The sequence below is a fragment of the Aethalodelphis obliquidens genome, unplaced genomic scaffold (genome assembly GCF_003676395.1).
Source record: "Aethalodelphis obliquidens isolate GAN/ISIS:26980383/991018 unplaced genomic scaffold, ASM367639v1 scaffold90, whole genome shotgun sequence".
In the NCBI taxonomy this organism is placed as follows: Eukaryota; Metazoa; Chordata; class Mammalia; order Artiodactyla; family Delphinidae; genus Aethalodelphis; species Aethalodelphis obliquidens.
This window is the reverse complement of record NW_020838034.1, coordinates 4,053,365-4,067,639: the sequence shown is the minus strand read 5'-3', so window position 1 is coordinate 4,067,639 and position 14,275 is coordinate 4,053,365. Positions and strand designations below refer to the sequence as shown.

Sequence of the window (14,275 nt, the reverse complement as noted above, 5' to 3'; positions counted from 1 at the left end):
ATCTGTCTCTCCTCCTTTCGACCTTGGTGTTACAGGAGGAAAGTCAGCATAAAGAGAAGATTTCTACCAAGATAGAGGCTCTAAAAGAAAAGACCCCTTCTCTGGCCAAGGCAATGGCTGCTTGGAAGTTACAACTGGAGGATGATTATGACTTTCAGCAGTTCAACTGGAAGGCTGATGTGGTTGAGGCCTGGATAGGTATGACGTGTGAGGGCCAGGGTCTTAGGTTTGAGAAACGCCGATAATTCCATTTATAGAATGGATCCTGGGGCTCTGTTGCTTACCATGGGAAGAAAGATGCTCCCTTCATTACTCACTCCTATCCCGCCTGGACACAATTACAATTACATTCACACACGTGCAAACACACACATGCCCCCCCCCCACACACAAACACACAGAGACACATGCTGAGGGGATAACTAAGTACTATAATTCCAGAGAACATCTTTTTTTGGAAACTGGTGATTTCACATGTGATATTCAGCAAGATAGGGCCATGGCAAAACATTCTAGGCAATAAACTGTGTGTTTGATTTACTTATAATTTATCTCTAGTCTGCAGTTTTCCTTATGAAACATTCAAAAGTCCTCTTGGCTCCAGCTCTGTTTCAGTCAGTTTTATCCTGCATAAGTCTAGAAAAACAATTCACTGGACCCTACACCCCCCATATTCTAATGAATCATCTGTTTTGAGAGTCAGGAGGCTCTCTTGTGGCCTATAGTAAATATTCCTTTTCTCCTTACCACAGCTGGTACAAGACCAACTCTATTTCCCTTCTTATTAATTATCTTTGCTCTTCAGCTGAGAAAGAAACAAGCCTGAAGACCAATGGCAATGGTGCAGACCTCGCTGCCTTCCTCACTCTCCTGGCAAAGCAGGTGAGAGCAGGGTTGCCTTGTTGATAGATGCCCGTGAAGTCCAAGACCCATATCACACAGAAGCTTCACACAGGATTATTTCATTCCTAAATTTGTGGTTTTATTGTCTGTAGGACCTGTAATATTGTTCCCCTTTCCTTCGTGATAGAGATAATTTGCTAGTTTTCTCTCCCTCATCAGTCTTGCCAATAGGTGTTCATTTTTATTAGAGAACAAATTTTTGGCTATATAATTTTTCTCTGTTGTATCTTTGTACTATATTCCATTAATATCTTTTTATATCTTTATTATTTTTTAACTTCATTTCATATTACTTGATTTTTTTAAATTTAAAAAAAATTTTATTCACTCTTTTGGTGAATAGTCTTTGTACAATTGAAAAGAATGTGTATTTTGCAATAATTTATATTACCTATCAGATTTTGTTACTTATGTTATTTAAATATTTTATTTTATATATTTTAAAGCTAGGTTAAAAGTTGTGTTGACATTTAGAATTATGAAATAATCTTGATGAATTGATTCTTTTAATTATGAAAAGTTTCTCTTTCTCTCCAATAACATTTTTTTTAACACTTCTTAAATTTTTTTTCATATATTAGTATACGATACCAATTTTCTTTTGTTTACTATTTGCAATGTATATCTATTTCCAACCCTTTAAAAAATATTTCTATGCCTTTATATTTTTTGTTTTTGTTGTTGATTTGGTACATTTATAAATTGTAAAATGGTTACCACTGTAGCATTAGCTAACACCTTCATCCTGTGACATAATTACCATTTCTTTCTTAAGGTGAGAACATTTAAGATCTACTCTCTTAACAACTTTAAAGTACATAATACAGAAATATTAGCTATAATCACCATGCTGTGCATTAGCTCTCCAGCACTTGCTAATCTTATAAATGGAAGTTTGTTCCCTTTGACCAATTTCTCCCCATTTCCTTCACCTCCCAGCCCCTGGCAACCACCAATGTACTCTAAGTTTGGCTGTTTCTCTAAGTTTGGCTTTTTTAGATTCCACATGTAAGTAACATTATACAGTATTTGTCTTTCTCTCTGACACTTATTTCACTTAGCATAATGCCCTCAAGTTTCATCCAAGTTGTTGCACACAGCAAGATTTCCTTCTTCCTCCTGACTGAATAATATTCCATATGTGTATATCACATACCTTCTTTATCTATTGTTCTGTTGACAGGCACTTAGTTTGCTTCTGTATCTTGGTTACTGAGAATAATGTTGCAATGAACATAGAAGTGCAGAGTGTCTGTATGTCTCAGATGCGTCTTTTATAAATATAATATAGATGAGTTTGATTTATTATCTATTGATGAATTTAATGGAGTAGTAAATCCATTTACATTTAAAGTAATTAATTCATGAGTTTTATTTAAAGCTATAATTTAACACCTCCCCTCCCCTATCCCCTATCCAACCCCACTTTTTTCAGTAATGATTCAAGATGTGATTTCAGTTTTCCTGAGGACTAGCCTTTTTCAGTTTGCTCTTAAACCTAGGGACTTTAGAGGTTTCAACTAAACCTCTTTCACTAAGTCTGCTCCTACTTGATGTGTCCTGATCACAGCACTGTGTGACTGCAGAAATTTCTTAGATTTTAGATTCTTTAGATTTTAGATTCTACATTCTTAGCTACTGTTTTCTGTTTGACTTCTAGGACTTGTGTTTAGGAATCTATAAATATCCTGTTGGGGACATACAGGGAGATTATTGAGCCTCCTTTTCTGCAGCTCCCTTTTCATGATTTTCTTAAACCGTGGATGCCCCAGTTTCCCAGAACTCCAATTTTTGTCCCTTTAGTTCCATGAGATGATCAAAAGATCTGAACATCTGCTTCCTCCACTACCTTACCCTGTACAGCTTATACTTCAAAGGGGAAAGTGACAGAGAGTATTACTCTTAGTTTGCTACTATTTCCTTCTCCCTGGAATTTTGATCCCTCAAGTTATAGCTAACCTGAGTTACATTCTGATCCCTTTCAAACAGCTGATTTTTTGTACTTTTATCCAACATTAAAAGTTGTTCTCAAAGAGAGAATTGGTCAAATACATACCACCCTGTTAAAGCTGGAAGTGGAACATCCTGAATTTTGTGATTCTGATATCATTTGCATACACACATGCACACACACACAATCATTTGTATAACTGGCACCTGTATAAGGTCTTTTGTTAGTTTGCATACTCCCACAATTTCTAGTGCTAATTAGAATGCAAAATCTAATAAGTGATATAAAAGAGTCTTAGAATATGAGTCTTAAGAAGAATTTAGTTTGGGTTTGGAATATCACATCATGCTCCAATACTCCCTTAATATTAATTTTGTACCTAATCTAAAATCCAATTTAAAACACTGGAATTTAACTATAATTCCAATCCCAAATGTTTACAAACGTCTCTAAGTCCTATTTCATTTTCCTTGGGCATCACTCTAAACTCTTGTATAGGTCCAATCTGGTGGAACCCAGGTATGAATGACCCCTTGGAATCTGCATTATTTTTCTGTTCACAGCTTCTCTATGGGTCTTTCTCAGGACACACTGCATGCCAGTCTGCAGAGCTTCCAGCAAGAGAGACTGTCTGAGATAACTGACCTGAAGGACCAACTGGTGGCTGCTGAGCACAGCCAGACTGAAGCCATTAAGGAGCGCCATGCTGCCCTGCTGAGGCTCTGGGAACAGCTGCTGGAAGCTTCTGAAGCCCACAGACAGGAATTGCTGAAAAAACAGCTGCCCCTACAGAAGGTAAAAAAAAAAAAAAAAAAAAGGTGAACCACCATCAGGCCTCAATTATCTGTACCTTAGCCATGAAATCCAGAAATAGATACTGGAAACCGTGTTTGAATACTATAGACATTTAAGTGAGTACATTGCAAAGAATCAGGAAGACATTCTTATGAGCAAGAAGTAATTCATTTTTTTAGATTGATAGGGAGTATTTTTTGACTGATTTATCAGTTATCCATCTGACTTATGATGGAAGCCAGGTACATATAATGGAAACAGGTAGGTGAGACAAGGGATAGAAGATCTTACTGTATGGAAGAACTAATACTGGCATGTAGGAGTCAAGGTTGTCCTTGTCTTTTTTGCTAACTCAAATAAAAGGAATATTAGACAAGTATAACTTGTGTTCTCATCTTTCCTAGCTAGGGGACCTTGCATGTGTCACTTAACATTTCTGAACCTTGATTTCTCTATTTATAAAATAAGGTAATATCACCATCATAGCTATTTCTATGTTATTACTATTAAAAGAGATAATAGATCTGAAAATGCAATATAAACCACCATGTTCTATATGGATATAAGTTTTAAAATGTTTTTTTCTAGTGGTGGCTGCTAAGGTATTGGATGTTGATGATAAAAATATTAATAGTAAAAGGAAGTCAAGATGGTCAGTGAAATTACTGAGTATTTCTAGACCATAAGAAGTATTGTACCTGGCAACAAGTTAAGGTAGGGAGTTACAGGAATCAGAAAACACACAAATAAAAAATCAGATCCTTAATTAATTTCTACTCTATTGAAGGACATGGAACCTACAGAAATTAATCTTAAGTGAAAAGTTAAAGCAATTAATGTAAAACTGCATATCCATATCTATACACACACACACACACATATGTACATACACACATTCTACATTAGAAGATACTTCACATTCTAATTCTATTTTACTCAATTTTCAATCTGCAAAGAGTTTTATTTTATTTTGTGATTTTAAAATCTTTGTAAAATATTCAGTTGATACATAATGTTATGAAAACAATATGACATTATTTATAGGTTTTCATGTCCTTCTTGGGTAGAGGCAATATTAGTTTTCTCTGTGTTTGGTCTATTTTAGTGTATAGATTGCTGAAATGAATACAGAGAAGGTGTAATCGTGTAATACCTTTGCAATCTCCTTCCATTTGGGTCAATTTTCTCCTCTTTAACCCCTATGTTTGGAGATGAAAACTTATTTTCATATCTGTATAACATAACTCTCTTTGAAAGTACAATCTGCTGACCCAAAATATATGATGTATTTTATTTCAATTTTTGTTATAAATTTATTTATTTATTTATTTTTGGCTGCGTTGGGTCTTCATTGCTGCGCACGGGCTTTCTCTAGTTGCGGCGAGTGGGGGCTACTCTTTGTTGTGGTGCACGGGCTTCTCATTGCAGTGGCTTCTCTTGTTGTGGAGCACGGGCTCTAGGTTCATGGGCTTCAGTAATTGTGGCTCGCAGGCTCTAGAGTGCAGGCTCAGTATCTGGGGCGCACAGGCTTAGTTGCTCTGCAGCATGTGGGATCTTCCCGGACCAGGGCTCAAACCTGTGTCCCCTGCATTGACAGGGAGGTTCTTAACCACCGAGCCAACAGGGAAGTCCCTATGTGATGTATTTTGTATCTAAAACTTTTCTATTACCTACTGTTTGGGAAAATCCATGCTATTTCTCTCATTTAGAAATTCAAAGTCATTCAGAGCATATGAATAACTCCAAAGAGTATTGCATGGATAAGGATACAGATTAGAGGGTAGGAAATGGGTTTAAGCAGGGGATTCAGGCATGAGATGAGCCTTGAACAAGGTTTAGAAGGAAGGTAGGATGAGTACTCAGTATACGCAAACAGACATCAAAGAAGTGTGGTCTGCAGAAGATCAGAGGAGAGAAAGAAGAAATGCCTATCCCACAAATTGATACTTTTTATTCAATCAATTATCCATTCATTCATTTAACACTTATTTGTGCATGTTTACTATGTGCCAAGTAGACTTGGAACACAGACATCAGAACAAGAAATCATGAAACCTTATCATTGCAATCTACCCTTGCCACTTTTAGAATCTTATAACTAATATAATCCTAGAAGTCATCCAACTTCATTTGTAAGTGTTGGAAGAAAAAGAGAAAATGCTAGGATCAGGGCTTGTACCTTGAATTTACATGTCGATCCATCTGATCACATGGTCTCCATTGGTTTTAGTTCTGCCCTCTTAGAGTGTTGGCCCTGAAAATATTTGAAGACCGTCATTTTTTTTATCCTCAGTCTTCTTTTCTGCTGACGAGCTTTATCAGAAAAGATGGAGGTGTCTTTTTTTTTTTCCTCTCTAGGCCGAGGATCTATTCATGGAATTTGCACACAAGGCTTCAGCTTTCAACAACTGGTGTGAGAATGCTGAGGAGGACCTGTCAGAGCCTGTGCGCTGTATCTCACTGGATGCAATTCAGCAGCTGAAGAAGGACCATGAGGACTTCTTGGCCTCCTTGACAAGGGCCCAAGGAGACTTCAACTATTTGCTAGAGCTAGACCAGCAGATTAAGGCCTTAAATGTGTCCTCTAGTCCCTATACGTGGTTAACAGTGGAGGTGCTAGAAAGGATCTGGAATCACCTATCTGACATCGTCAAGGTAGCTTGGGGCAGAGCAGAGAGTTCCTTTGGCTTATAGTGAGCATGATCACTTGATATATTATCCAAGTTTGGGGACTTTTGAGAAAGAAAGGAACACTATTAATAATTATATTGGGACAGCAGTCATGCACTGAGACAATCTAAGAAAAAATTTGGAAATATGTTCACAACAGGCATAGCCCTATGCCCTATGGTTAGAGTCTCAAGCATCTGGGTGTTGAGTGGTGATTCAAGGAAGCAAGCACAAGCTCCAGGAGATGACTCTAAAAATAGGTTATGAGAAGTTCATGAGGCTTGTATATATCTTTACAGTATATATACTCCAAGGCATTCTCTATTTTATACACATCTCCAAAAGTGCCTTTTTAATGTGTTTGTGTTTAATTTTTGTCTGTATATAGTAATGCTCATTACTGAAGCTATGGAAAGTATTTTAAAAGTTTACGAAGAAAAATTTCACTATAAAATCACCAATTTCATTTGGCAACTCATTATCTTTTCCTTTAAAGCTACGTTTATGTTCATTTAAATGAAATTTCAACTGGAAAATATTTGAGTTGAAGAAAGATTTGCCTTTGTTACTAGTTTATTTGTTACTGGGCTTGGTAACACCTGTAGGTGCTTATGGGAAGTTGCATAAGCTTCTTTCACATTTCTGAGATGAGAAGAGATGGGCTGGAAGAAAAGTGAGCACACAGGCAATAGTATTGGAAGATAGGTGAGATTTGGAAGAGGGAAGATGTGCAGGTGAGACTCAGAAACAGTTATTTTATTCAAAGAAAGGCCTGCAATGTGCACATTACTATCTGTGATTTGGGGTTTTAGGAAAGGGAGCAGGAGCTGGAAAAGGAAGAGTCAAGACAGGTCAAGAACTTTGAGATGTGCCAAGAATTTGAACAGAATGCCAGTGCCTTCCTTGATTGGATCGTGCAGACCAGGTGTGCTGTGATACCCCCAAACTCATGATCCTTATACTATACTTTCCATTTACTATAGGGATGAAATACATAACTGAGGGAAGGAAGGGGAACTCTTACAGTATTTATGCTGTCCTAAAATCACCATATTCTCTCTGTGCTTTGTATTTGGAATCGACTGTACTCTAAATCAATCATTGCAAAATTGAGAAATGAGAATTTCATCTCGTTGCCCATTCTGTATTCTCTCCTTGATACTTTTTTTCCCTCTCGCCTATAATTACAGTCCAAAAATAGTAACAGTCCCTTATGTTTGCCTTCCCCTTTGTACTTTACAAAGTATTTCTATGATCCATTATCTCAACTTTCAGAGCAACCTTGAAAATTGTACAGAGCTGATCCTATTACCACTGTTTCCAAATGTGGAAAGAAGTTCAGTAGATAAATTGACTTGATCAAGGTCACATATGTATTTATTGGCACAACCAGAGCAGAGTACACTGTGACTACGTCATAGGAAATTATTATGTTGCTTGACTACTAAAACAGTGAAGAGAATCAAATGAGATAATATATGCTAATTGCTTTTATTAAATGCAAAATGTTCTATACATGAAAATAACATTTGTCACATCTTCTGGGGCAAATGGCTTGGAAAAGAGGAGACTTAGAGGGTATAATAAATGAGTAAATGGTCAAAGGTGGTAGACTATATTCAGCAGGTGAGTCAGCATTATGGAGTTAAAGTGTTGTTTTAGGCAATCCATGCTACTGTTCCTACAAACCCATTGACAAGGATAAATCAGAAAATGAACAAAAAGAAATTCTGTATCATGGCTAAATAAAACATCTGACGGAAGGCAGAGGATATACAGCTCACCCTCCTCTGCCTCTGGTTTTGGTCCCTCCTCCCCTGGCAGCAGGTGCCCAACACTGAGCATATCACCTGACACCTGAGCCCTTCATCCTAAAGTAAAGAGATGCACAGAAGGCTCTGAGCTTCTCAGTGTGGGGGACATTTTGGGGACAGTGGCTGGAACAGGTTCATACTTTCTAGGTACAAAGAATTTAGAATGTATCATAAATCTGAAGAAAGAAGATCATTTAAGTAAACCATGTTAACATGTGATTTCACTTTTCTCTCTTCTGCCTGATCTGGACCTCCATATCCAGGGATTACTTTCTGGATGGGTCAGTATTTTATGTTATCATGTTTGTTTTGTTGTATCATTCTGAAAGAATTAGTTAAGGAGGCCTTAGTACTAAAGCATCTTCATCCCATTGCAATCTGATGGTCCCTAAGTAAAATGTGGGGTAAGAAAGAGAAGCAAAGTGTATATCATTCTGGCCCTACACCCCACTAGGTGAAGTCTTGCCTACATTAGGTTAAGGGTATATTTGAGAATAATAACTAGGAGGGAAGTATGGAAGCTTTCTCGTAGGCAGAGAAGAACTGGGAGAGCCTTACTTTCCTTTTCATTTGTTGCCAATAAACAGAGAGGGTTTGGTCTTGTGAAAATTTGGCATTGTGAAGATTCATTTCAGAAAAGCTATATAACTTGGAAGAACTATAGAAGTGTAGGGGTTTTGAGTTGGTCTGTTTGTGTAAAATACTGACCTCTGATATTATAAGTAATGTATTCCTCTGGTTCTTAACTAGATCTTTGCTGAAAGAAACAGGAACTCTAGAATCCCAGCTGGAAGCAAATAAAGTAAGTAATGTTCATTCATTAGCTCTAAACATTGCTGGAATTACAAAGAGTGCAAGAAAAACTACTCAAAGGAAACTGGTGATTCTTTTAGGTAAGTCCCCTGGCCCAAAAGTCAAAAGCCTAAGTCTCTGGTGTCAACCCTGCCAACAATTTGCATTCTAACCTTTGGCCACCACTTCATGGACATGGATGTCAGTTTGCTTAAATCTCAACTTCAATTTCTGTATCTATACAATGGAGTCAATAATAGCTACATTATAGACTTACTCTAATGATTAAGTAAGGGAACAAATGCAAAAGCTCCTGGCCTACAACTTGTAACATTGACAAATTTCTGTTATTATTTGATGTGGTAAGAAAATAAAATTGAATCTAGATTATCTCTTAATAATTGAGTGAAGCAGTGGGCTACACCTCCTAGAGAAATGGAAATAAAAACAAAAATAAACAAATGGGACCTAATGAAACTTAAAAGCTTTTGCACAGCAAAGGAAACCATAAACAAGACGAAAAGACAACTCTCAGAATGGGGGGAAATATTTGCAGATGAAGCAACTGACAAAGGATTAATCTCCAAAGCATACAAGTAACTCATGCAGCTCAGTATCAAAAAAACAAATAACCCAATCCAAAAATGGGCAGAAGACCTAATAGACATTTCTCCAAAGAAGATATACAGATTGACAACAAACACATGAAAGAATGCTCAACATCATTAATCATTAGAGAAATGCAAATCAAAACTACAATGAGATATCATCTCACACCAGTCAGAATGGCCATCATCAAAAAATCTACAAACAAGAAATTCTGGAGAGGGTGTGGAGAAAAGGGAACCCTCTTGCACTGCTGGTGCAAATGTGAATTGGTACAGCCACTATGGAAAACAGTATGGAGGTTCTTTAAAAACTACAAATAGAACTACCATATGACCCAGCAATCCCACTACTGGGCATATACCCTGAGAAAACCATAATTCAAAGAGTCATGTACCAAAATGTTCATTGCAGCTTTATTTACAATAGCCAGGACATGGAAGCAATCTAAGTGTCCATCAACAGACGAATGGATATAGAAGATGTGGCACATATATACAATGGGATATTACTCAGCCATAAAGAGGAAGGAAACTGAGTTTAGGTAGTGAGGTGGATGGACCTAGAGTCTCTCATACAGAGTGAAGTAAGTCAGAAAGAGAAAAACAAATACCATATGCTAACACATATGTATGGAATCTAAAAAAAAAAAAAAGAAAGAAAGAAAATGGTCAGAAGAACCTAGGGGCAAGATGGGAATAAAGATTCAGACCTACTAGAGAATGGACTTGAGGATATGGGGAGGGCGAAGGGTAAGCTGGTACAAAGTGAGAGAGTGGCATGGACATATATACACTACCAAATGTAAAATAGATAACTAGTGGGAAGCAGCTGCATAGCACAGGGAGATCAACTCGGTGCTTTGTGACCGCCTAGAGGGGTGGGATAGGGAGGGTGGGAGGGAAGGAGATGCAAGAGGGAAAAGATATGGGGACATATGTAAATGTATAACTGATTCACTTTGTTATAATGCAGAAACTGACACACCATTGTAAAGCAATTATACTCTAATAAAGATGTTTAAAAAAATAAAATAAAATGGCCAAAAAAAAAGCAGTTGGCTAGAACAATGTTTTTAACCTTAACCTTATTTTCTTTCCCCCCACCACCAGAATAAAAATTTAACTAATTAAATCTAATTTATCCCTAATGAGAGAACTTAATGCTAAAAAGATGTTGTCAGACAGGATTGATTTTTGGAGGGCCACAAACCATTGTAATATCTAATATGTTTTCACAACTACCCCCCTTATTACAACCAATTCACTCCTCCCCTCTTTAGGAAAAGACATTCCCCTGTTCAGAAAACATGACCTAAATGTAGATGTTTGGCATATAATATGCCTGAATGACAGAAGAGTCTTGTGGAAGTCTGTCCAAGCCAATGAAGGAGACTGAAGTGTGAACACTGGGAAGTTTAAGTGGACCTCAGAGCTCAACCACAATCAATAGTACAAATAATTCATGATGCAAATCACTGGGAGCATGGATCCTGGAAATCCTACCCTTCTTTATCTGCAGTATATAACTGTTGATGCTTAGATTTATATATTACAGATTACCAGAATGATAGAAGTCATGTCATTTAACCTTTCCACCACTTTATAAATGAGGAATACAAATATAAGTGAGGTGGTTTTCCTGAGTAGTTCATTGTTTACAGAGGACAGGAAATTTCCTGAAGATAATTGAAAAGGAGAAGTGAAGGGAAGTCTAAACTTATCAGCTTCTTACCTTCTGTATCATCCCTAGGTTTGGATCTGGTACTCTGGGTGACTGCCTCTCTTCTTTGTCTTTTTCCAGAGGAAGCAGAAGGAGATCCAGGCAATGAAGCGTAAGCTGACCAAGATTGAAGACCTGGGGGAAAACTTAGAAGAGGCTCTGGTCCTGGACATTAAATACAGCACCATTGGGCTGGCTCAGCAGTGGGACCAGCTCTACCAGCTTGGGATGAGAAGGCAACACAGTCTGGAAGAACAGATCCAAGCCAGGTATTGAGAACCCATGGCCAGGGCTGGGCAAGGGTGTGGGTGGTGTTAGGTATTAGAAACTTAGCTCCAAGAACTAAAGTTTGGGGTACAGTATACAGGAGTTGCTTCAGCGATAGTACACTCACTATCCCCAGAACCGATATTCTCTCTCTTTACTGACCCACAGAATGACTATTTCTCTTTTTATAGGAGGCTATTATAAACTGGGACACAGTGCTCCCAAACCCCTGTGTCTACTCACCATCCATTTCTCTGAGTCTATTCACCATCTATGACCTCTTCAGAAAGCATTCCCTTTTGTAAAATTCCCACCAAAATGTCTAGAATGAAATAAATATTCGAAGTATAGAGCAGAAAAGAAAATTTTCATTTTTTTTCTAAATAAATTAATTATATCAGAGCAGCCTTAGTTCTCCATAGCTTTTTTGGCAGCATTAGTTATCTGGATCAGAGATTGGCAAATTTTTCTGTAAAGATCTTGATAATAAGTACCATACAATTTGTGAGACATATAGCCTCTGGTTTACTTAACCCTGCTGCTGTGAAGAGAAAACATCTATTGATAATTCATAAATGAATGAGCATGGACATGTTCCAGTAAAATTTTATTTATGGACACTGAAATTTGAATTTCTCACCATTTTTAATGTTTAAGGAAACAGACTTCTTCTTTTGATTATTTGTAATCATGTAAAAACCATTCTCAGTTCATTGACTATACAAAAGTGAGTGACTGACTGGATTTGGCCCATGGGTCATAGTTTGCCAACCCCTGAACTAGATCACTTGACTAGCATAATAGTCACTAAAATTCCTCTCTTATTCTTATGGCATGCCTTTTTATATTTCTCTGTTTATTTCATGGGTTAATTTTTGGTTTTCCTTTCAGAGACATCACTGGTCTGAGTGAGGAGACACTACAGGAGTTTGAAACAGCCTTCAGGTGAGTATAACTTCATAGTTGATTGGTTCTTTGTTTTCCAGACAATCAGAATGAATTTCCAAGTAACTATTATTTTTTCCCTCAGTGTGATTTAGTAGGATCTTAAATGAAGATGTAGATATGTTATTTAGCTTCAAGTCTTGGCTTTTAGTATGTCTATGGGATTCCTTGCTTTTAGGAAATACTTTTACTTTATGTTCAACATTTTATTCATTTCCCTCCATCCGTTAGGTTTTAAAAAAAAAGTGTGGATACACAGGCAAGCTCTCCACTCAACTGATAAACTTATGGAATGTTACTAAAGCCCAACTAGTACAAAAATAACTATTCTTTTCTTTTTTAATCTGATTCCTATTGAGCTTGATAAAATGTTTTTATTCTTTAGGCACTTTGATGAGAATTTGACAGGTCGCTTAAGTCACAAAGATTTCCGGTCCTGCCTGAGAGGGCTCAATTACTACTTGCCCATGGTGGAGGAAGGTGAACCTGAGCCCAAGTTTGAGAAATTCCTGGATGCTGTTGATCCAGGGAGGTAGGAGGAAAACCAAGGGCCAGACCATAGCAGGGAATGAGGCTTGGGGAGGGTTGGGGGGCAAGCACAGAAAGTAAAATCCATAAAATATGAAATTAATTCATATTGAGAGTAGGAATATACAGACTACCATAAATGAATTGAGCAGCTTTTGGTGCCCTTTTAGGATTATCTCAGAAGTTCATGGCACTAACTCCAACTCAGGCACCAGCTCTGCAATTTGTTCAATTCCTGGTTTATGTTTGATCTAGGAATTTCAGCTGGTTCTGAGAAAGGAACTTGAGAGAATAATTCCTTCCCTTGTGTAAGATCTTAACGAGACATGGATTATTCAAAGGCCAGCTCCTGCGGATGGGGTTGTTGTGTGCTTGTGAGGGTGGGACAGAGTCATAGAGGGATTACGTTACTATTAGAGACCAATTCTTTCTTATACCAAGGACCAAAGAAGATCAGAAATAGAGGTCTTCAACTCAACTTGAAGAGCTTGAGATACTTAGAGACTGGTGCTAGTGGAAAATCCCCAAATTCTACTTAGAGAGTCAGGCTGACTGACCCATGTGGAAACAGAGGCTAGAACTTAAGAAACTGTTTATTTGGCTGTAAGGGCATGAGGATGTGGGTCAAATAGAGATAATAGACCCATAGTCTCAGAGAGCTGAGATGGGACAGACACTTGGAGAATCCAGCTTCTCTCTGTCTCTGAGACACTGAGTAGGATGAGAAAGGGATCTGCCTTCCTCTTTGTCTTGAGAGGGGACAATTCCTGATCTATTTCTCCCAACAGAAAGGGCTATATCTCACAAACCGACTATACCGACTTCCTGATCGTCAAGGAGTCAGAGAACATCAAGTCCAGCGATGAACTAGAGGATGCTTTCCAAGCCCTGGCAGAGGGCAAGGCCTATATTACCAAAGAGGACATGAAGCAGGTCAGATTCCAGTTTGCATCCACTCTCATTACACTCTCATCATAATCAACATTTTGCTCATCTCAGGCTTGGCTGCCTACTTACCATAGACAACCACATTCCCCTCCCCGACTTTTTCTCAGATAGTGTTATGCACTGGATATCATTTGCTTTGATCACTCATGTTGTCTTGACACAACTCAAAAACCTACAGTCAACCTCTAACGCCTATCAGTGTCAATTCCAAACATGCTACTTGGTTTTTAAGGCTATTTATTTATCCTGTTTATTTAATAAGCCAAATTTAGAGAATGGTGTAAATAGTGCAGTCAGAGTGAGATGGGACTCTTTGGATAAGAATTAAGTTGAA

The 14,275-nt window shown here is 37.8% G+C and overlaps 1 protein-coding gene across 4 annotated transcripts in view; it reads left to right on the top strand.

The window, feature by feature from the left end:
- The window catches only part of SPTA1 (spectrin alpha, erythrocytic 1), a 68,449-nt gene that overhangs the window by 53,003 nt on the left and 1,171 nt on the right, over positions 1-14,275 (top strand). For 3 of the 4 annotated variants that reach the window (XM_027095002.1, XM_027095001.1, XM_027095004.1), the window contains 11 exons: positions 36-198; positions 806-882; positions 3,440-3,649; positions 6,008-6,304; positions 7,132-7,244; positions 8,370-8,414; positions 8,884-8,935; positions 11,335-11,522; positions 12,412-12,465; positions 12,851-12,997; positions 13,782-13,926. In XM_027095002.1, coding sequence (XP_026950803.1) covers positions 36-198; positions 806-882; positions 3,440-3,649; positions 6,008-6,304; positions 7,132-7,244; positions 8,370-8,414; positions 8,884-8,935; positions 11,335-11,522; positions 12,412-12,465; positions 12,851-12,997; positions 13,782-13,926 — 1,491 coding nt within the window. The remainder of the gene's footprint in view (positions 1-35; positions 199-805; positions 883-3,439; positions 3,650-6,007; positions 6,305-7,131; positions 7,245-8,369; positions 8,415-8,883; positions 8,936-11,334; positions 11,523-12,411; positions 12,466-12,850; positions 12,998-13,781; positions 13,927-14,275) is intronic. The other variant, XM_027095003.1, reaches the window with a different exon arrangement.